This window comes from Salvelinus namaycush, chromosome 11 (assembly GCF_016432855.1).
Source record: "Salvelinus namaycush isolate Seneca chromosome 11, SaNama_1.0, whole genome shotgun sequence".
Taxonomy (NCBI): Eukaryota; Metazoa; Chordata; class Actinopteri; order Salmoniformes; family Salmonidae; genus Salvelinus; species Salvelinus namaycush.
Window position 1 is genome coordinate 33,029,311 of NC_052317.1, and position 23,230 is coordinate 33,052,540.

Below are 23,230 nucleotides of genomic sequence, written 5' to 3' on the forward strand. Positions count from 1 at the left end.
TAAATGTGTTTGGTCATTAAGGCCTACTGTAGAGGATGTCTTTACCCTGGTGACGGCAGACATGGCACACTATAACAACAGGTTAACATTCCAAACACCTAAAGAACCCTTCTACACGATGACCAGGTGTCCCATTCAAAATTACCTCAACTATCTCTTTTTTACTTAACACTTATTTCTTCTTGAAACTTCTTAAAGCATTGTTGGTTAAGGGCTTGTAAGTAAGCATTTCACTGTAAGGTCTACACCTGTTGTATTCGGAGCATGTGACAAATAACATTTGATTTGATTAATCTCAAAGCTCTACTTAGGAAAAAAAATATATATACAGTATCAGTCAAAAGTTTGGACACACCTACTCATTCATGGGTTTTTCTTAATTTTTTACTATTTTCTACATTGTAGAATAATAGTGAAGACATCAAAACTATGAAATAACACATGGAATCATGTAGTAACTAAAAAGTGTTAAACAAATGAAAATATATTTGAGATTCTACAAAGTAGCCACCCTTTACCTTGATGACAGCTTTGCACACTCTTGGCATTCTCTCAACCAGCTTCATGAGGTGGAATACATTTCAATTAACAGGTGTGCCTGGTTAAAAGTTCATTTGTGGAATTTCTTTCCTTCTTAATGCATTTGAGCCAATCAGTTGTGTTGTGACAAGGTAGTGGTGGTATACAGAAGATAGCCCTATTTGGTAAAAGACCAAGCCCATATTATGGCAAGAACAGCTCAAATAAGCAAAGAGAAATGACAGACCATCATTCCTTTAAGACATGAAGGTCAGTGAATGCGGAAAATTTCAATAACTTTGAAAGTTACTTCAAGTACAGTCGCAAAAACCATCAAGCGCTATGATGAAACTGACTCTCACGAGGACCGCCACAGGAAAGGAAGAACGAGAGTTACCTCTGCTGCAGAGGAGTTCATTAGAGTTACCAGCCTCAGAAATTGCAGCCCAAATAAATGCTTCACAGGGGTCAAGTAACAGACACATCTCAACATCAACTGTTCAGAGGAGACTGCGTGAATCAGGCCTTCATGGTCGAATTGCTGCAAAGAAACCACTACTAAAGGACACCAATAAGAAGAAGAGACTTGCTTGGGCCAAGAAACACGAGCAATGGACATTAGACCGGTGAAAATCTGTCCTTTGGTGAAGGAAAAGAAGGCAACAAGTGAAGGAAAAGCAGTCAACAAGTGCTCAGCATATGTGGGAACTCCTTCAAGACTGTTGGAAAAGTACTCCAGGTGAAGCTTGTTGAGAGAATGCCAAGAGTGTGCAACGCTGTCATCAAGGCAAAGGGTGGCAACTTGTTTAAACTATTTGTTAAACACTTTTTTGGTTACTACATGATTCCATCTGTGTTATTTAATAGTTTTGATGTCTTCACTATTATTCTACAATGTAGAAAATAGTAAAAAAAAAAATAAAGAAAAACCCTTGAATGAGTAGGTGTGTCCAAACGTTTGACTGGTACTGTATATACAATAGAAACAACATACAGTTGAAGTCAGAAGTTTACCTACACCTTAGCCAAATACATTTATACTCAGCTTTTCACAATTCCTGACATTTAATCCTAGTAAATATTCCCAGTCTAATGTCAGTTAGGATCACCACTTTATTTTAAGAATGTGAAATGTCAGAATAATAGTAGAGAGAATGATTTATTTCAGCTTCTATTTCTTTCATCACATTCCCAGTGGGTCAGAAGTTTACATACACTCAATTAGTATTTGGTAGCATTGTCTTTAAATTGTTTAACTTAGATCAAACGTTTCGGGTAGCCTTCCACAAGCTTCCCACAATAAGTTGGGTGAATTTTGGCCCATTCCTCCTGACTGAGTAACTGAGTCAGGTTTGTAGGACTCCTTGCTCGCACACGCTTTTTCGGTTCTGCCCACAAATGTTCTATAGGAATGTATGCTCTCGTTGGCTGGCCCTCGCTTCATATTCGTTGCCAAACCCACTGGCTCCAGGTCATCTATAAGTCTTTGCTAGGTTAAGCCCCGCCTTATCTCAGCTCACTGGTCACCATAGCAGCACCCACCCGTAGCACGCGCTCCAGCAGGTATATTTCACTGGTCACCCCCAAAGCCAATTCCTCCTTTGGCCACCTTTCCTTCCAATTCTCTGCTGCCAATGACTGGAACGAAATACAAAAATCACTGAATCTGGAGACTTATATTTCCCTCCCTAACTTTAAGCACCAGCTGTCAGAGCAGCCCACAGATCACTGCACCTGTACATAGCCCATCTGTAAACAGCCCATCCAACTACCTCACCCCCATACTGTTATTTATTTTATTTCTTTTGCTCCTTTGCACCCCAGTATCTCTACTTGCACATTCATCTTCTGCACATCTATCACTCCAGTGTTTAATTGCTATTTTGTAATTATTTCGCCACTATGGCCTATTTATTGCCTTACCTCCCTTATCCTACCTCATATGCACACACTATATATAGACTTTTTATATTGTATTATTGACTGTATGTTTGTTTATTCCATGTGTAACTCTGTGTTGTTGTTTGTGTCGTACTGCTTTGCTTTATCATGGCCAGGTCGCAGTTGTAAATTAGAACTTTTTCTCAACTGTCCTACCTGGTTAAATAAAGGTGAAATAAAATACAAATAAAAAGCCATGACATCCTTATCTGGAATTTTCCAAACTGTTTAAAGGCACAGTCAACTTAGTGTATGTAAACTTCTGACCCACTGGGGTTGTGATACAGTGAATTATAAATGAAATAATCTGTCTGTAAACAATTATTGGAAAAATTACTTGTGTCATGCACAAATTAGATGTCCTAACCGACTTGCCAAAACTATAGTTTGTTAACAAGAAATTTGTGGAGTGGTTGAAAAACGAGTTTTAATGACTCCAACCTAAGTATGTAAACTTCCAACTTCAACTGTACATTTAGAATCGAGCCAGGTAAAATAGTGGGCTAGGTGCTAAATACATTTTAGATTAGGACTAGCACTAGGCCTGTTTTAAAAGTTCCACGTGATGGAGCATCTCTCAGATGGTCAGGGAGAGCCTTCCATAGGCGAGGGGCAAGGGAGCAGAAGGCTTCTCCCCCCATAGTTCGAAGACCTTGAAAAAAAAACTGGAGCATACATTTCTCTTGCATATCACTAGCCTATCATTTAGCCTTTCATTTCCCTACTGGCTATACCACACAGCAAGATGGGGAATGATGGTACACATGTTGCTGTGTTTCAAGTGTACCACCAGAGGGCAGCGTTAATCAAGATTCAACACTTGGCCTCATTTACCAGTCACTTGATTCTCAGTTATTCTTGGAATCAATCCACATAGGCCTGCATCACACAATATTAAGATATCTTGCTGATTGTCATCTTTTGTGAACGTCTGTGGAGGAAGAGTGGAGTAGGTTCTGTGTGAGTAGGCAGCCTCCAATACACCATCAACACTTTAAGGGATACTTCAGGATTTTGGCAATGAGGCCCTTTATCTAGCTCCCCAGAGTCAGATGAACTTGTGGAGACCATTTTTGTTTCTGCTTGCAGTTTGAAGGAAGTTGCTAACTAGCATGGATTTCAGGTCATTGCGCTAACACTAGTCAGCATTGGCTCACAAAACAGCTTTTAACTTCCTTCATACTGGACACAGACACATAAAAATGGTATCAACAAGTTCATCTGACTCTGGGGAAGTAGATACAATCCCGAAATATACTTTTAAAGATGGAATCCGCAGTAGAGGAAACAGCACCACTTGCTGCCCTACCACCATTGTTATTGCTTTTGTTGCCAAAATGAGGAGCTTTGAGCAGCACGGTAAAAACGTTTTAAAAGTACATATTGTGCTCTTCTATTGTGCGTGCAATTATGTCCAAGATGAAAAAACTGTGTTCGTTGTTTGCAGTAACTTCTTTGTTGTTGTAGTCAGGGTTTGGTAGGTTAATTTCTAAATGTAAACCATTTTAATTACTAGTTACCTGTCCAAAAATGTAATCAGTAACGTAACTTTTGGATCACCCAAAGTCAGTAATGTAGGCCTAATCTGATTACTTTCAGTTACTTATGTTTTAAGCAAACCACCATAGTCCCTGTGCCTAAGAATGCCAAGGTAACCTGTCTAAATGACTACCGCTCCGTAGCACTCACATCTGTAGCCATGAAATGCTAACACCATCATCCCAGAAACCCTAGTGCATATGGGTAGTGCATACGGCCCAGTACATCACTGGAGTTGAACTAGTTGCCATCCAGAACCTTTTTACCAGGCAGTGTCAGGAAGACCCTAAACATTCTCAAAGACTCCAGCCACCCAAGTCATAGACTGTTCTCTCTGCTACCGCACAGCCAACGGTACCAGAGCGCCAGTTCTGTGACCATAAGGCACCTGAACACCCCCAAGCCATAAGACTGCTGAATAGTTCATCAAATGGCTAACTGGACTATTTACATTGACCCTGTTTATTATTTATTTATTTCTCCCTGGCACTGGCTCTATGCACACTCACTAGACTCTACCCACACACTCACTAGACTCTACCCACACACTCACTAGACTCTACCCACACACTCACTAGACTCTACCCACACACTCACTAGACTCTACCCACACACTCACTAGACTCTACCCACACACTCACTAGACTCTACCCACACACTCAATAGACTCTACCCAAACACTCACTAGACTCTACCCACACACTCACTAGACTCTACCCACACACTCACTAGACTCTACCCACACACTCACTAGACTCTACCCACACACTCACTAGACTCTACCCACACACTCACTAGACTCTACCCACACACTCACTAGACTCTACCCACACACTCACTAGACTCTACTCACACACACACATACACACACACTCACTACATATGCTCGCACCCACACAAAACGCATACACACATGCATATTGACGCCACACACACACACACTCACACATAGACACACTTTCACACTCTTCCCATATGCTGCTGCTACGCTATTTATTATATATGCTGATCAGTGGAGGCTGCTGAGGGGAGGACGGCTCATAATAATGTTTGGAGAGGAGCCAATGGAATGGTATCAAACACATGGAACCCATGTGGAACCCATTCCACATATTCCGCTCCAGCCATTACTAGGAGCCTGTCCTCCCCAATTAAGGTGCAACCAACCTCCTGTGTGATATGCTAAGTCACTTTTACCCCTACCCACATGTACAGTACATACTGTATTACCTCAAATACTTCAACTACCTTGTACCCCTGAACATTGACTCGGTACTGGTACTCCTTGTATACAGCCTCGTTATTGTTTTTATTGTGTTACTACTTCCTTTTTATTTAGCAAATATTTGTCTACTTTTTTAAGACTTTGCATCATTGGGAAAGGGCTCGTAAGCATGCATTTCACTGTAAAGTCTACACCTGTTGTATTCGGTGCCAGTGACCAATATGTTTGATTTGATTTATGATCTCTAACTTTAGTCTTCTCAGATCTGACCCTCATCAATCAGTCAGTTACATCTGCCCTCACTGTTTCATTGTCTCCCTTTTGGAACATGAAGACCTTTCTAAGATGACATACACACATGTCTGTATGAGTTGATAACGCAAGCACCATGTTTGCTCTAGCATCAGTGTTTTTACCATTATATTTGATTGTGTTAAACTTTGCATAATGTGTCTGTTTATACTGTGTGTGTGTGTGTGTGTGTGTGTGTGTGTGTGTGTGTGTGTGTGTGTGTGTGTGTGTGTGTGTGTGTGTGTGTGTGTGTGTGTGTGTGTGTGTGTGTGTGTGTGTGTGTGTGTGTGCGCACACGTGTGTCGTCCCCCCGTCTCGCTCAACCGGCCCTCAGAATCGTTCATTACCCACACTCCAGTGGGGCGCTGTGTTTGGACAGTGGTATCTCCCTGATGGCCAGGGACGTCTGCTGGGCTCATCAAAACCCCAACACCACATATCTCCCTCCAACTGCCTTCAACAGGTCCAGAGCCAAAGACAAGAGGTAGGAGTAACAGATTTTACTAGGTGTCTGGCTCAAATGGTGCTCTATTCCCTATGTAGTGCACTACTTTTTATATATAGTGCACTACATAGGGAATATGGTGCTATTTGGGACTTAGCCTAAGAATGTCAGACTCTAAATGGTATAGGTGCTATTGCTGCTGATGCTCAGTGTTGTTGGTCAATTCCAATTCAATTCAGGTGGAAGTGTATCAAAAATCGCTTTACGTGCCCACGAGAATTTGAATTCATCCCCTGAATTGAAATGGAATTTACCCCTACCCTGCTCCCAGGGGAGGCTGCTGAGGGGAGGATGGCTCATAATAATGGCTGGTACGGAGCAAATGGAATGGCATCAAACATATGAAAACCATGTGTTTGATGTATTTGATACCATTTAACTAATTCTGCTCCAGCCGTTACCACTAGCCCGTCCTCCCAAGTTAAGGTGCCACCAACCTCCTATGCCTGCTGCAACTTTCTTTCTCCAAATGAGATGAAAATGTTGCTTTTGTCTGAAGTTTACTAGATCTGCGGGGACTTGTCATCTTAGCAGAGATCTTTATGTACAGTTATGGATTGCCTTTGTCTTATTTATGACTCCTTCCATCTGGTCAGGTCTCTCCAGACTACTTGGAGGAAGGAGAGTTATGATTCTCTTATGTCTTTCTTCATCCTCTCCTCCATCAATATTTTGATGGCAAACTCTAATTCTTGGCTTAGTTGCACCAGAGGCAGAGTGCCCTGTTAAACTGTCATCGATGAGGAAAACAGTTGTTCTTCCCGTAACATACACATTGCACCTTTCAAATGCACATACTGCACACACACACACACACTACATACACACAAAATGAACACGCACACAAAATCAACACACACACGGACATATACACGCACAGTGGTTGATTGGCTAGTGGAGTGTGCTTGGCTGCATTACATAGCAAAAGTAGGAGAAGAGGAATTTATTGGGGCTTTTAAATGTACAGTATTACGGCCATTGGTATTCCGAGGACCTATACTTATGGAACAACGTGCCTGAAGGCTGCTTTGTGAAGAGGGTATTACTGGAATTATGAGGATCTAGAATTCCATGATTTTACACTGTATATTTAGATGACATATTCGGAGAGAGAGAGACAGACAAATGGACAGACAGACAGAGACAGACAGACAGACAGGTGGACAGAGTAACAGTGAGGGAGAGAGATCACAAATGGCGATACATTTGCATATGATACAGTGTTACGGCATGGTAGCAAATGTCTGAAACAAAAATAACATATCTGAATCAACATCAGGCTGTTTTCATTGTGTCAGAGAGAGAAAGGGAGAGAAAGGGAGAGAGAAAAAAGCCTTTGGTACTGCATGCATAACCTTTACAGTATATATGTGTGTGTGTGTGTGTGTGTGTGTGTGTGTGTGTGTGTGTGTGTGTGTGTGTGTGTGTGTGTGTGTGTGTGTGTGTGTGTGTGTGTGTGTGTGTGTGTGTGTGTGTGTGTGTGTGTGTGTGTGTGTGTGTGTGTGTGTGTCACTGACTGATGTGACTATGTAGCCAGTCTACAGTGGAGCGTTTGTATAATGGTCTGGTGCCATGTTAGTCTGTCTGCATCACTAATGAAGGCTTATGGCCAGAAACACCTGGCTGGCTGCCTTGGGCTGGCAGTGAGCACTGAGTGACTAAACAACACTTACAGTAAGAGGAGGGGGGGAGGAAGAGGGATATAGTGTGTGATCCACCATGATTACACCTGGCAGACAGTCATAGCAGACAGACAGCAGACGATCTTTAATCCTTACAGACAAAAACATCCCATCCCACCATCGCATCATATCGCCTGAGGGCTAAGTTATAGGACTCAACAAAACACCCCCGGTATCCACCTCAGTACCCAACACCAGGACTACTGTAGTGTACCAACCATGAAGGCCACCTTTTCCAGCAACATGAATCAAAAGTAATGAGTCATTTATGTTTTCACCAGCCTTACATTATGGTATAGTCACATGCATGTAACGCTACATGTAGTAAAGTAAACACTGAGGTAAATGAAGAATGTCTGGGAAAGAAACCACCTGCTGCCTCTGGGGTTAAGAGGTCATACTGTGTGTGTGTGTGTGTGTGTGTGTGTGTGTGTGTGTGTGTGTGTGCGTGCGTGCGTGCGTGCGTGCGTGCGTGCGTGCGTGCGTGCGTGCGTGCGTGCGTGCGTGCGTGCGTGCGTCACGTCACGTCACGTCTACCTCACCCTGCATACAGAAATCAAATCAAATTTTATTAGTCACATGCGCCAAATACAACAGGTGTAGTAGACCTTACAGTGAAATGCTTACTTACGAGCCCCTAACCAACAATGCAGTTTCAAAAAATACGGATAAGAATAAGAGATAAAAGTAACAAGTAATTAAAGAGCAGCAGTAAAAAATAACAATATATATAGGGGGGTGCCGGTACAGAGTCAACGTGCGGGGGCACCGGTTAGTTTAGGTAGTATGTACATGTAGATAGAGTTAATTAAAGGGACTATGCATAGATGACAACAGAGAGTGGCAGTGGTGTGGGGGGGGGGGGGGGCAATGCAAATAGTCTGGGTAGCCATTTGACTAGATGTTCGGGAGTCTTATGGCTTGGGGTAGAAGCTGTTTAGAAGCCTCTTGGACCTAGACTTGGCACTCCAGTACCGCTTGCAGTGCGGTAGTAAAGAGAACAGTCTATGACCTAGGGTGGCTGGAGTCTTTGACAATTTTTAGGGCCTTCCTCTGACACCGCCTGGTATAGAGGTCCTGGATGGCAGGAAGCTTGGCCCCAGTGATGTACTGCATCGTCAACTTCCATGTCCCACTTCACTAATACTTCTCAAAATGTCTCAAGCTTCTGGATCCATCTTCTGGATTTTTTTATGTCATTTTCTTTTCCTTTCTGAGGGGGGAAGTATGTCATTCTTATTTAACTCAATGTATCTGTAACATAAGCCTTCCCTTTGGTATTCAGGAGTGGAAATCTGAAGTTGTTGCCAAGGATGCTGCTAGTATTATACCTTCAGGGTTTCTTGGAATCTTTAAAAAAAACTGGTCTAAACAGGTCCAAGAGGAGATTTCAGTCTCAGTTTATTTTCTGAGTCTCTGCCAGGATGGTCATCCTCCTTGCTATTATTTTCTTCACTCTTTACTCCATCTGATGTACAGTATCTGTCCATTTATTCTCCTAGAAAATCTGACATGCACAACTCTTACAAAGATATACTTCCTTCAGAAAGTGTTCACACACCTTTTCCTCATGTTGTTGTGTTACAGCCTGAATTGAAAATGAATTAGAGATTTTGTGTCACTAGCATACACACAATACCCCATAATGTCAAAGTGGAATTATGTTTTTGCACATTTTTACAAATTAATAAAAAATGAAAAGCTGAAATGTCTTGAGTCAATTAGTATTAAATCCCTTTGTTATGGCAAGCCTAAATAAGTTCAGGAGTAAAAATGTGCTTAGCAAGTCACATAATAAGTTGCAAGTAATCCCTCTGTGTGTAACGCTCTGAGTGTTGGGGGGGTGCGAAGTCAGACGCAGGAACAGCAGAGCTTCAATATGTTGAGTCTTTAATACTCAACTTGCAAACACAATGTCCAACACGGACGTACTGGGTGTCATACACAATGGTCCAACGACACGAGAAACAAACCCAGTCCACAATAATAACATCCACTCCCGAAATCCAAAAGCCACAATGAAACAATCCCGCACAAAGAAGCGTACGGGCTGGCTGACTAATAAAGCCACACTAATTAACAATTAACTGAACACAGGTGATACAAATAAACACATAAGGAGGGGGAGGAAAAAGAGTCAGTGGCAGCTAGTAGGCCGGTGACGACGACCGCCGAGCGCCACCCGAACGGGAAGGAGAGCCTGCCTCGGTTGAAGTCGTGACAGTACCCCCCCTCTGACGCGCGGCTCCCGCAGCGCGCCGACACCGGCCTCGAGGTCGACCCGGAGGACGAAGCGCGGGGCGATCCGGATGGAGGCGATGGAAATCCCTTAACATAGATGGATCCAAAATGTCCTCCACCGGCACCCAGCACCTCTCCTCCGGACCGTACCCCTCCCAGTCCACGAGGTACTGCAGGCCCCTCACCCGGCGTCTCGAGTCCAGAATGGCCCGTATCGTGTACGCCGGGGACCCCTCGATGTCCAGAGGGGGGGGAGGGACCTCCGGCACCTCACCGTCCTGCAGGGGACCAGCTACCACCGGCCTGAGGAGAGACACATGAAACGAGGGGTTAATACGATAATAGGAAGGGAGTTTTAATCGATAACACACCTCGTTTATTCTCCTCAGGACTTTGAAGGGCCCTACACACTGCGGCCTCAGCTTCCGGCAGGGCAAGCGGAGGGGTAGGTTTCGGGTCGAGAGCCAGACCCTTTCCCCCGGTACAAACACGGGAGCCTCACTGCGGTGGCGGTCAGCGCTCCTCTTCTGCCTCCTAGTAGCTTGTTGAAGGGACTCCTGGACGGCCCTCCAGGTCTCTTTGGAGCGCTGTACCCACTCCTCCACCGCAGGAGCCTCGGTCTGGCTCGGATGCCATGGTGCCAGGACCGGCTGGTACCCCAACACACACTGAAAGGGGGACACATTAGTAGAGGAGTGGCGTAGTGAGTTCTGGGCCATCTCGGCCCAGGGAATGTATCTCGCCCACTCCCCTGGCCGGTCCTGGCAATAGGACCGCAGAAACCTACCCACCTCCTGGTTCACTCTCTCCACCTGCCCATTACTCTCGGGGTGAAAACCGGAAGTCAAGCTGACCGTGACCCCCAGACGCTCCATGAACGCCCTCCATACTCGGGACGTGAACTGGGGGCCCCGATCAGAAACGATGTCCTCCGGCACCCCGTAGTGCCGGAAGACGTGAGTGAATAAGGCCTCCGCAGTCTGTAGGGCAGTAGGGATACCGGGCAACGGGAGGAGACGGCAGGACTTAGAAAACCGATCCACAATTACCAGAACCGTAGTGTTTCCCTGAGAAGGGGGAAGATCGGTCAGGAAGTCCACGGACAGATGAGACCATGGCCGTTGTGGAACGGGGAGGGGTTGCAACTTCCCTCTAGGAAGGTGCCTAGGAGCCTTACTCTGAGCGCATACCGAACAGGAGGAGACATAAACCCTAACGTCCCGAGCTAAGGTAGGCCACCAATACCTTCCCCGAAGGCTCCCCACTGTCCTCGTCACCCCAGGGTGACCCGAGGAGGGTAGGACATGAGCCCACCGAATCAGTCGGTCCCGAACACCAAGCGGTACGTACTTACGGCCCGCCGGGCACTGAGGAGGCGCGGGTTCCGCCCGTAACGCCCGCTCGATGTCCGAGTCCACCTCCCATACCACTGGCGCTATCAGCCTCGAGGCGGGGATGATGGGAGTGGGCTCGGTGGTCCTATCCTCCGTGTCGTAAAGGCGAGACAGTGCGTCAGCCTTTACGTTTTGGGAACCGGGTCTGTAGGACAACGTGAACCTAAACCGGGTGAAAAACATGGCCCACCTTGCCTGACGCGGGTTCAGTCTCCGAGCTGCCCGAATATACTCCAGATTCTGGTGGTCGGTCCAGATGAGAAAAGGGTGCTTAGCCCCCTCAAGCCAGTGTCTCCACACCTTCAGAGCCCTGACCACCGCTAACAACTCCCGATCCCCCACATCATAGTTACGCTCCGCTGCACTGAGCTTACTAGAGAAGAAAGCGCAGGGGCGGAGTTTTGGTGGCGTACCCGAGCGCTGTGATAGCACGGCACCCACCCCAGCCTCGGACGCGTCCACCTCCACTATGAATGCTAAAGAGGGATCCGGATGCGCCAACACGGGAGCATCCGTGAACAGAGCCTTCAACCTGTTGAAAGCTCCGTCCGCCGCCGCTGACCACCGCAACCGCACCGGGCCCCCCTTTAGCAGTGAGGTAATGGGAGCCGCTACCTGACCAAAACCCCGGATAAATCTCCGGTAGTAGTTGGCAAAACCCAAAAACCGCTGCACCTCTTTCACCGTGGTTGGAGTCGGCCAATTACGCACGGCCTTTATGCGGTCACTCTCCACCACCACCCCCGAGGTGGAAATGCGATAACCCAGGAAGCAGACGGCTTGTTTGGAGAACACACACTTCTCAGCCTTGACGTATAGGTCATGCTCCAGCAGTCTGCCAAGCACTTTGCGCACCAGAGATACATGCGCGGCTTGAGTAGTTGAGTAGATCAGAATGTCATCGATATACACAACTACCCCCTGCACGTGCAGGTCCCTGAGAATGTCGTCTACAAAGGATTGGAAAACAGCTGGAGCATTCTTTAACCCATACGGCATGACGCAGTACTCATAGTGGCCCGATGTGGTACTAAATGCGGTTTTCCACTCGTCTCCTTTCCGAATACGCACCAGACTGTACGCGCTCCTGAGGTCCAGTTTTGTAAAGAACTGCGCTCCGTGAAATGATTCCACCGCCGAAGCGATGAGAGGTAGTGGGTAACTAAACCCCACTGTGATGGCATTTAGACCTCTATAATCAATACACGGACTCAAACCTCCCTCCTTCTTCTTCACAAAAAAGAAACTCGAGGAGACAGGTGAGATGGAGGGCCGAATGTACCCCTGTCCCAGAGACTCCGTGACATATGTCTCCATAGCCAACGTCTCCTCTTGGGACAAAGGGTACACGTGACTCTTGGGAAGCGCAGCGTTAACCTGGAGATCTATCGCACAATCCCTACCCGGTCAATGTGGTGGTAATTTCGTCGCTTTCTTTTTTCAGAAAGCGATTGCCAAATCGGCATACTCGGGGGGAATGCGCACCGTGGAACCCTGGTCTGGACTCTCCACCGACGTGGCACCAATGGAAACTCCCAGACACCCTCCAGAACACTCCTCTGACCACCCCTGGAGAACCCCCTGTCTCCACGAAATACTGGGATTGTGCCGGGCCAACCAGGGAATACCCAGCACCACTGGAAACGCAGGCGAATCAATAATAAAGAGACTGATACGTTCCCTATGATTCCCCTGCGTCACCATGTCCAGGGGAACTGTGGCCTCCCTGACCACCCCTGACCCTAATGGCCGGCTATCTAGGGAGTGCACGGGAAAGGGAGAATCTATCGGCACAAGCGGAACGCCCAACTCTCGGGCGAGTCCGCGATCCATAAAGTTCCCAGCTGCACCTGAATCGACTAGTGCCCTATGCTGGGAAGAGGGGAAAAAATCAAGGAAAAAAATTGAGACAAACATGTGACCGACAGGGGGTTCTGAGTGAGTTTGGTGCTGACTCACCTGGGGTGATCGAGAAGCGTTCCGCCTGACATCTCGACTCCCAGACAGACCCCCCCAGCACCGATCGGCCGTGTGTCCTCTCCGACCACAGCTGGTGCAGGGGAGGCCTCCTCCTCCGATACCCCTAGGCGCGGCCCCTCCCAACTCCATCGGGATGGGAGCCGGGGCGCTGGGTGGTGGAACGCACAGGACCCTCTCCGAACGCCCGCGGGCAGCCAGCAGATTGTCCAGTCGGATGGACATGTCGATAAGCTCATCCAAAGACAGAGCGATGTCCCGACACGCTAGCTCCCTGCGGACGTCCTCCCGGAGACTACACCGGTAGTGGTCAATAAGGGCCCTGTCGTTCCACCCTGATCCCGCAGCCAAGGTCCGGAACTCCAGCGCGAAATCCTGTGCGCTCCTCTTCTCCTGCCTGAGATGAAATAGTCTCTCACCCGCCGCTCGGCCCTCTGGGGGGTGGTCAAACACGGCACGAAAACGACGGGTAAACTCCGGGTAGTGCTCCTTCGCTGAGTCCGGGCCATTCCAGACTGCGTTGGCCCACTCCAGAGCACGACCCGTTAGGCAGGAGACGAGGACACTCACCCTCTCCGCTCCCGAGGGAGTGGGGCGAACAGTGGCCAGGTATAGCTCCAGCTGGAGTAAGAACCCCTGGCACCCTGCCGCCGCTCCATCATAATCCCTCGGGAGCGTAAGACGGAGCGCGCTGGAGCCGGGGGATGGAGAGTCCTGAGGAAGGGGAGCCGAAGGTGTTGCGGGAGCCGAAGGTGGAGAGAGGAGCCCACTCCTCTCCCATCGCTCCATTCTCTCCATCATCTGGTCCATGGCTGATCCGATCCGATGGAGGACGGTGGTGTGGTGGAGAACCCGTTCCTCCATCGATGGGAGAGGGTTGGCTGCTGCTCCTGCTGACTCCATTTTCTAGGTGCGGGATTCTGTAACGCTCTGAGTGTCGGGGGGGTGCGAAGTCAGACGCAGGAACAGCAGAGCTTCAATATGTTGAGTCTTTAATACTCAACTTGCAAACACAATGTCCAACACGGACGTACTGGGTGTCATACACAATGGTCCAACGACACGAGAAACAAACCCAGTCCACAATAATAACATCCACTCCCGAAATCCAAAAGCCACAATGAAACAATCCCGCACAAAGAAGCGTACGGGCTGGCTGACTAATAAAGCCACACTAATTAACAATTAACTGAACACAGGTGATACAAATAAACACATAAGGAGGGGGAGGAAAAAGAGTCAGTGGCAGCTAGTAGGCCGGGACGACGACCGCCGAGCGCCACCCGAACGGGAAGGAGAGCCTGCCTCGGTTGAAGTCGTGACACTGTGTGCAATAATAGTGTTGAACATGATTTTTTTAATGACTATATGAGGGCTCAGGGCCAGACCCAGATGCAGACACGGGAGGCAGATGATGGTTTGAATATTTGATATTTATTAGTTCCAAAAGGGTGGCAAGAGAATGGTCGTGGGCAGGCAAAAGATCAAAACCAGATCAGAGTCCAGAAGGTACAGAATGGCAGGCAGGCTCGAGGTCAGGGCAGGCAGACTGGTCAGGCAGGCGGGTACGGAGTCCAGAAAACAGGCAAGGGTCAAAACCGGGAGGACTAGCAAAAGAGAGAATAGCAAAGGCAGGAGCACGGGAAAAACACGCTGGTTGACTTGAAACAGACTAGACGAACTGGCACAGAGAGACATGAAACAGGGATAAATACACTGGGGAAAATAAGCGACACCTAGAGGGGGTGGAGACAATCACAAGGACAGGTGAAACAGATCAGGGCGTGACCGACTACCTAATTTCTGTACCCCACACATATAATTATCTGTAAAGTCCCTCAGTCAAGCAGTGAATATCAAAAACAGATTCAACCACAAAGACCAAGGAGGTTTTCCAATGCCTCGCAAAGAAGGGCACCTATTGGTAGATGGGTAACAAAAAAATGCAGACATTGAATATCCCTTTGAGCATGGTGATGTTATTAATTACATTTTCGATGGTGTATCGATACACCCAGTCACTACAAAGATACAGGGGTCCTTCCTAACTCAGTTGCCGGAGAGGAAGGGAACCGCTCAGGGATTTCATCATGAGGACAAAGGTGACTTTAAAACAGTTGCAGCTGTTATAGGAGAAAACTGAGGATGGATCAACAACATTGTAGTTATTCCACAATACTAACTTAAATGACAGAGTGAAAACATGCATCCTGTTTGCAGTAAGGCACTAAAGTAAAACTACAAAAAATGTGGCAAAGAAATTAGCTTTATGTTTTGAATACAAAGCGTTATGTTTGGGGCAAATCCAACTGAGTACCACTCTTCATATTTTAAAGCATGTTGGTGTCTACATCATGTTATGGGTATGTATGCTTGTTATCAGCAAGGACTAGGGAGTTTTCTTTAGGATAAAAAGAAACAGAATAGAGCTAAGCACAGGCAAAATCCTGGAGGAAAACCTGATTCAGTGTGCTTTCCAACAGACACTGGGAAACTAATTTACCTTTCAGCAGGACAATAACCTAAAACACAAGGCCAAATATACACTGGAGTTGCTTACCAATACGACACTGAATGTTCCTGAGTGGCCTAGTTACAGTTTTGACAAATCGGCTTGAAAATCTATGGCACGACTTGAAAATGGCTGTCTAGCAATGATCAACAATCAACTTGACATACTTTGAAGAATGTTTTAAAGAATAATGTGCAAATATTGTACCATCCAGGTGTGTAAAGCTCTTAGAAATGTACCCAGAAACACTCAGAGCTGTAATCGCTGCCAAAGGTGATTCTAACATGTATTGACTCAGGGTTGTGAATATAAGATATTTCTGTACTTAATTTTCAATACATTTGCAAAAATGTCTAAAAACATGTTTTCTTTTTGTCATTATGGGTTATTGTGTGTAGGTGGTTGAGAAATCAAATATTTTATACATTTTGAATTCAGGCTGTAACACAACAAAATGTGGAATAAGTCAAGAGGTATGAATAGTTTCTAAAGTACACTCTGGGTGCTGTAGCCCAGCAGTAGTCAAACCACTTGGGCTGCTGATAAATCTAAAGAAATAACATTATCTGCTTTTGTGGTCTGTCTTTTTAATTGAACAAATACTAAATAAGCCATCCTAATTAAGTGCATGGCAGAGGCATCAGGATTCCATTTTAAGCAGCAGTCTGGTGTCTCATTGGACTAAGGGATCACAAACACCACACAGACTGTTGATCTACCATTCATCTGCCATTCATTCGGCAGGGTGTGTTTTAGGGACCCACCGACTGGTGGACCAATATTTTTGCACGATTCTACATGTAGAATTGGTTTGCACTCAGTTACAAATTACAGGCGGCACTCTGTTCAGAGGTGCTAAGTACTCTTGGCCGGCAAATGCTACCGGTGTGTCCGTGCCCAAACAGTCCTGGCCCAAACAGTCCTGGCCCCTCACTGAGAGACTGCAGCTGACCGCCTGTAGACTGCCTGTATTTTCTCTGTGGCGACTATGAGGCAGGGGGCCAGGGGCCATGGACAGGGCTGGAGAAAAATAGGATGCCTGAAGCACCGTAACTTTACGTCAGAAAAAAACATTGGAGAGGTGAACGAACGTACGGTGGAAACACTGCTGGAGATTCCACAGTGAAACATGAAGTATATCCTGTTGAGCCAACCAGGGGAGTTTGAGTTTGATATTGTGGAACAAACACTTTTTAGTGAGTATGTGGTGAATTTGAGTTGGAAGCATAGGGGTGGATGACTGGGAAGGGGGGAGGGAATAGAAAATAAATCATCACTCAAGCAATGTTTTGAATTTGAGTCGACCGTAGCTGTGCCAAGAGTAAATATGCAAAAACCATTACTCCGTTCCCCCGAGGGGAGGGGGAGAGGAGATGGAGGATCTGTTATTATTTTAGTGATTCTCCCTGCTACCTCTTCTCTTCTGCAGATCCTCCATTCTCCCTATCATTTGTTTTTTTCTTTAAGCGACTATCGTGTCTGTGTAACGTTCGTCGTCGGGAGAAGGAGAGGAGGACCAAGGTGCAGCGTGGTAAGTGTTCATTATTTTAATAAAACAACTGAACACTGAACAAAACAACAAAAACGACAAACGAACAGTCCTGTAAGGTGACGAAAAACACTAAACAGAAAATAACCACCCACAAACACAGGTGGGAACAGGCTACCTAAGTATGATTCTCAATCAGAGACAACGATAGACAGCTGCCTCTGATTGGGAACCATACCAGGCCAAACACATAGAAATAAAAAACAAGGACAACATAGAACACCAGACATAGAATGCCCACCCAAACTCACGCCCTGACCAACCAAAATAGAGACATAAAAAGGATCTCTACGGTCAGGGCGTGACAGTCTGAGCCATGTGGTTCCAACCTGCTCCCCTGTCCCCTCCCTCAGTCATAAACATGTGTGTTTGTGTGTGTGTGTGTTGGCACTTCACAAAACTGGCCCCCAAAACCAACTGACAGACAGACCAACTGCCAGATCTCAAGCTGGTAGCAGGCCAGGGAGAGGGAAGAGTAGAGAGGGTGGTTAGCCAGAGGGAGAGAGGTGGGAGGAGAGGGGGAGAGGGAGAAAAGAGATGTTGGCTAGCCAGAAGGAAAGGGAAAGGGGGATACCTAGTCAGTTTTACAACTGAATGCCATCAACTGAAATGTGTCTTCCGCATTTAACCCAACCCCTCTGAATCAGAGAGGTGCGTGGGGCTGCCATAATCAACATCTCACGTTTTCGGCGCCCGGGGAACAGGAGGCGGGAGAAGAAGGTGGCTTGTCAGGGGGGCGGGGGAGAGAGGTGGGAGGACAGGGGGAAAGGGAGAAAGGAGAGGGTGGCTAGCCAGAAGGAGGGGGGAGAAGAAGGTGGCTTGTCAGGGGGGCGGGGGAGAGAGGTGGGAGGACAGGGGGAAAGGGAGAAAGGAGAGGGTGGTTGGCCAGAAGGAGGGGGGAGAAGAAGGTGGCTAGCCAGGGGGAGAGCGGTGGGAGGAGAGGGAGGCAGAGAGAGAAGAGAAGTGGGAGGTGGGGACTCCTGCATGTGAGGGGAAAGAAAGAGCAGGTGACTAAAACCCTGTACCAACGTTCCTTAATGAATCACGTTGTAATGAAAGCTTTCTGTTACACAAGAGTGGGATGATGTCCAGTCAAATATTCCCTAATCATCCCCATCCTTTAGCTAGATTTATGATGCCAGAGTGAAGCAGCCAGATAAAGAAAACTATGGGTTAGGGAGGAAGGATGGACCGTCTGTGCTCACCACATTCCTAATCCTAACCACCCTCCAGACATCCTGCCCTGGCAGAGCAGAGTGCCCGACTGCCCTCAGGTGTACAGGTGAACTGGTTTTCCCTTAGATTTGGGACCAGGCTAAACTGGGTTGGCCTGTTGTGGGGGGCAAGGGGTGGACGGCAGCTGGACATCCCAGACCTGTTTAGACTAAGACAAGCAGACAGGATGCAATAGTGCATTCGCTGAACCTTAGCCCAGAGCTTACCTGTACTTCACACCTAAAATGCAGGTGCATAGGACGCTACCTAACTGGTGATAAATCCAAGAGATATTGGACATTGTGCCTGGGGAGAGTTTAATCATATGGTGATTTCATTATATAACTATCGGCTATAAAGGAAGTAAACACTGAGTAGCCATCGTTACTATGATAAAGTGGATCAGACAGACAGACACAAAGATGTTCAGTATAGACAAATACAACCTATGTTTTGATAAATAACCCCCCCCCCCCCCCCATGCCCCATCTCAGATGTGCAGCCATGATCCTTGTCCCCTCCCACACTATGCTAGTTGACTGTATAAATATCCCACTTGCAGCATGTTCTAACTCAGAGAACAACAGACAGTGACAAAAGACCAGGGAGAGGGAGAAGAGACAGAACAATAACACAACCAAAAGACCAGGGAGAGGGAGAAGAGACAGAACAATAATACAACCAAAAGACCAGGGAGAGGGAGAAGAGACAGAACAATAACACAACCAAAAGACCAGGGAGAGGGAGAAGAGACAGAACAATAACACAACCAAAAGACCAGGGAGAGGGAGAAGAGACAGAACAATAACACAACCAAAAGACCAGGGAGAGGGAGAAGAGACAGAACAATAACACAACCAAAAGAAGGAAAGGAAGAAAAAAATATCATTACTACGCAAAGTCAGAAATAAAGAGACCACGCAAAGAATTCAACAGGATATAAACCTGATCTCGGCTGAAAGGTTCCATCACAGGTCCTCTGATCCATCAGAAAGAAAGAAAGAGAACAACTCCTGAAGGACCAAGAAAGTGATCCAGTCTGAGACCCAGGTGATCCATCCACCTGTCCTCCAGAATGTGGCTCCAGGTTGCCTTGTGTCTGTCCTGCCTGGTTCTGAGCTCCCAGAGCCAGGACAGAGCCTCCCTGAGACGCTCCAATGACCACATCGGGTGCTGTCAGTACACCTTCACCGTGGACAACCCTGCCGAGGCGAGCTGCCCCGGGGCCAGCGGAGGACCAGATATGGAGGGGGTGAAATCTCGTCTCACCCTGCTGGAGGCCCTGGTCAGCAGGCTGCTGGGGGGCAAGGGAGCAGGGGGAGAGGGTCCGGGGGCTGGGGGAGACAAGACCATCCAGGAAGCATACTCCCAGGCCATGAGAGATAAGAGCCAGCTGCAGGGGGACAAGGAGCAGCTGAACAGGCAGGTGCAGGGGCTCCAGAGGAGGGTGGACGAACTGAGTGCGGAGGCTGAGACACTGCGACAGAGACCCTGCCACAAGCACCAAGCCACTGGAGCAGGACTCCCACTTCACAAGCTCAACCAGAGACCAGCCAGCGGTGAGTCTCTACTGTCTCACATCATCACTTATAACCCACCCCTGAACTGTGTGAAAATGCATTATTATATATACTTTTAGAGAAAAGAGTTCCTAAAGGGTTCCTCAGCTGTCCCCATAGGAGCCCTTTTTGGTTCCTGATAGAACCATCTGTAGAAAGCATTCTACATGGAACCAAAAAGTGTTCTTCAAAAGGTTATCATATGGGGACAGCTGAAGAACCCTTTAAGTTTCTAGATAGCACCTTTTTTTCTAGGAGTGTATGTGAGTTAGGAACTGTGGATGGTGAGTGTTTGTTTATCTGATCTGGTCAAAATCAAAGTGTTATAATGTAAACTGAGTGGAGTACAGGTCAGGTTTCAGAATGCACTGCTTGGTTGCGTTAGCGGAATGGTATTTACCACACGGATGCTCCTTTTACAACTCTGTCACTTGTGCGTGTTGCATGTTGGTTTAAGTGTCTGTGATCCTTTGGGGAATGTAATAACTTAAATAGGGGGCTGCGCTGCATGTCAAATGACTGGAGCACATATCAAGATGCCTTCATGTTGTCAGTGTGTCATCTTTGAATGTGTTCAGGATTATTGATGCTGTATGTTTTGAGTTATTTATAACTTCAGCCACCAAATAAACCATTGAATAAAATGTTATTTCTCTCTCTCTCTTCCTCTCAGACTCTCTCTATCAGGAGATGAAGGCAGAGGTGACTGAGGTCCCAGCATCACGTCTCATTCAAGACGCTGGGCAGAACCACACAGGTCGTTTTTTGGGATTGTTTTTGTTTTTGGGAACAAAACATTTAGAGTACAGATTATTGTATGGGACAATATACAAAAAAAATTGAGAAAGACATTTTTTATTGAGTAAATATATTTATTGGTTTCTTTTCATTGTGAAAAGAGATATGGAAAATGTAATGAATTGAATGTTATTTGTTCATGTAAAAATCAAAATGTACAGATTTTAAGGTTGGATTTGGGGTGGGGTCGACAGAAATTCTGGCAAAACAATGGGGTCCTGTAGAAAAAGTTTGAAAACTACTGCTCTAACTTGTATCTACCTCCCCCTGGTAGCTTCTTAAAGTCACTACACACCAACTACACTGAACAAAAATATAAATGCAACATGCAACAATATCAAAGATTTTACTGTTACAGTTCATATGAGGAAATCAGTCTATTTAAATAAATGTATTAGGCCCTAATCTATGGATTTCACATGACTGGGAATACAGATATGCATCTGTTGGTCACAGATACAGTATCTTCAACAAATTGGGCCTCACAATGGGCCTCAGGATCTCATCACGGTATTTCTGTGCATTCAAATAGCCATCGATAAAATGCAATTGTGTTCATTGTCCATAGCCTACCCATACCATAACCCCACCGCCACCATGGAACACTCTGTTCACAATGTTGACATCAACAAACCACTCGCCCGCCCACACAACACCATACACGTTTTCTACGGTTGTGAGGCCGGTCGGACATACTGCTAAATTCTCTAAAACTGCACGCTCCCTCAAAACTTGAGACATCTGTGGCATTGTATTGTGTGACAAAACTGCACATTTTGGAGTGGCCTTTTATTGTCCCCAGCAAAAGGTGCACCTGTTTAATGATCATGCTGTTTAACCAGCTTCTTGATATGCCACACCTGTCAGGTGGATGGATTATTTTAGCAAATGATAAATGCTCACTAACAGGGATGTAAACAAATATGTGCACAAAATTTGAGAGAAATAAGCTTTTGTGAGTATGGAAAATTTCTGGGATTGTTTATTTCAGCTCATTAAACATGGGACTAACAGTTTACATGTTGTGCTTATATTTTTGTTCAGTGTATAATGTATATGCACGTCACCTCTAAAAACTAAAATAAATGAGAGATGACCATAAAGGTAGTGATCGTGATAATGAAATTTGAGAAAAATGTACTGTATATTTCACAAAGCACATATTCCAATTTACTTGACATAATTCCCTTGTGGAGACAAAGATTGAATTTAATGTAACTACCCTCTATCTGTGTCCAGGCTGTGGTGAGCTGGTGTCTGTGGGAGAGCCCGTCCTGCACCGAAAGGCTGACAGCATCACAGGGAAGTACGGGGTGTGGCTGCAGGACCCTGAGCCCATGGCCTCTCCATACGGAAACAAGACGGTGTGGCGCATCGACACAGTGGGCACGGACGTCCGCCAGCTTTTCGCCTATGAGGACATGGAGCAGTTTGCCAAGGGCTTCCCCATGAAGGTTATGGTGCTGCCAGAGCCCGTGGAGAGCACAGGGGCCACCCTGTACCGCGGCTCCCTCTACTACCAGCGCCGACGCAGCCGCACCCTGCTCCGCTACGACCTTGCCTACGAGAGCCTGGCGGCACGCCTGGACCTCCCCCACGCTGGCTTCCACGGCCAGCACCCCTACTCCTGGGGCGGCTACACAGACATTGACCTGGCGGTGGACGAGCAGGGCCTGTGGGCCATCTACAGCACCAGCAAGGCCAAGGGAGCCATCGTGGTGTCCCAGCTGGACTCTGAGAGCCTGGAGGTGAAGAGGAGCTGGGAGACCAACATCAGGAAGAACACAGTGGCTAACTCCTTCATGATCTGCGGTCGGCTCTACACGGTGGCCAGCTACACCGCCCCAGACACCACCGTCAACCACGTGTTCGACACGGCCACCGGCCAGGGCCGAGGCATGGCGGTGCCCTTTAAGAACCACTACCGCTACAACAGCATGGTGGACTACAACCACGCCCAGAGGAAGCTCTACGCCTGGGACAACTTCCACATGATCACCTACAATGTCAGCTTGGGGAGACCCAGCAGAAGCAGCCAATAAGAGGAGGCTGGGGATGATGGACTGGTGTGGCGTGAACTCATACGCTGTTACTAGAATATTATCAACCAACAACATTACTAACAGCTTTATAATCAGATCACAGCGAGGCCTGTTGCTACTCTGTCTACTACAATGCATTTTTTTCTACTAATGTAAATAAGTGAATGAATGAATGAATCTTACAATAAAATGAATGGCAGGAGATTCACTAAGGTGGAACTCCATGTAAACAGTCTGAGAT

At 46.9% G+C, this 23,230-nt stretch overlaps 1 protein-coding gene across 1 annotated transcript; it reads left to right on the top strand.

Annotated features, from left to right (window-relative positions):
- Positions 1 to 19,665: 19,665 nt before the first annotated feature.
- On the top strand, positions 19,666 to 22,989 carry LOC120055360 (myocilin-like). Its single transcript, XM_039003229.1, has 3 exons — positions 19,666 to 20,149; positions 20,823 to 20,906; positions 22,187 to 22,989. The coding sequence occupies exons 1-3, from the start codon at positions 19,666 to 19,668 to the stop codon at positions 22,987 to 22,989; spliced, it is 1,371 nt and encodes a 456-aa protein (XP_038859157.1).
- Positions 22,990 to 23,230: the final 241 nt, after the last annotated feature.

What these genes read in the sequence shown, in the direction of transcription:
- LOC120055360 (XM_039003229.1), top strand. Translation starts at nt 19,666, where the DNA reads ATGTGGCTCCAGGTTGCCTTGTGTCTGTCCTGCCTGGTTCTGAGCTCC. An exon ending in CAACCAGAGACCAGCCAGCG is followed by an intron (nt 20,150 to 20,822) that starts GTGAGTCTCTAC and finishes TCTTCCTCTCAG; the next exon opens with ACTCTCTCTATCAGGAGATG. An exon ending in CGCTGGGCAGAACCACACAG is followed by an intron (nt 20,907 to 22,186) that starts GTCGTTTTTTGG and finishes ATCTGTGTCCAG; the next exon opens with GCTGTGGTGAGCTGGTGTCT.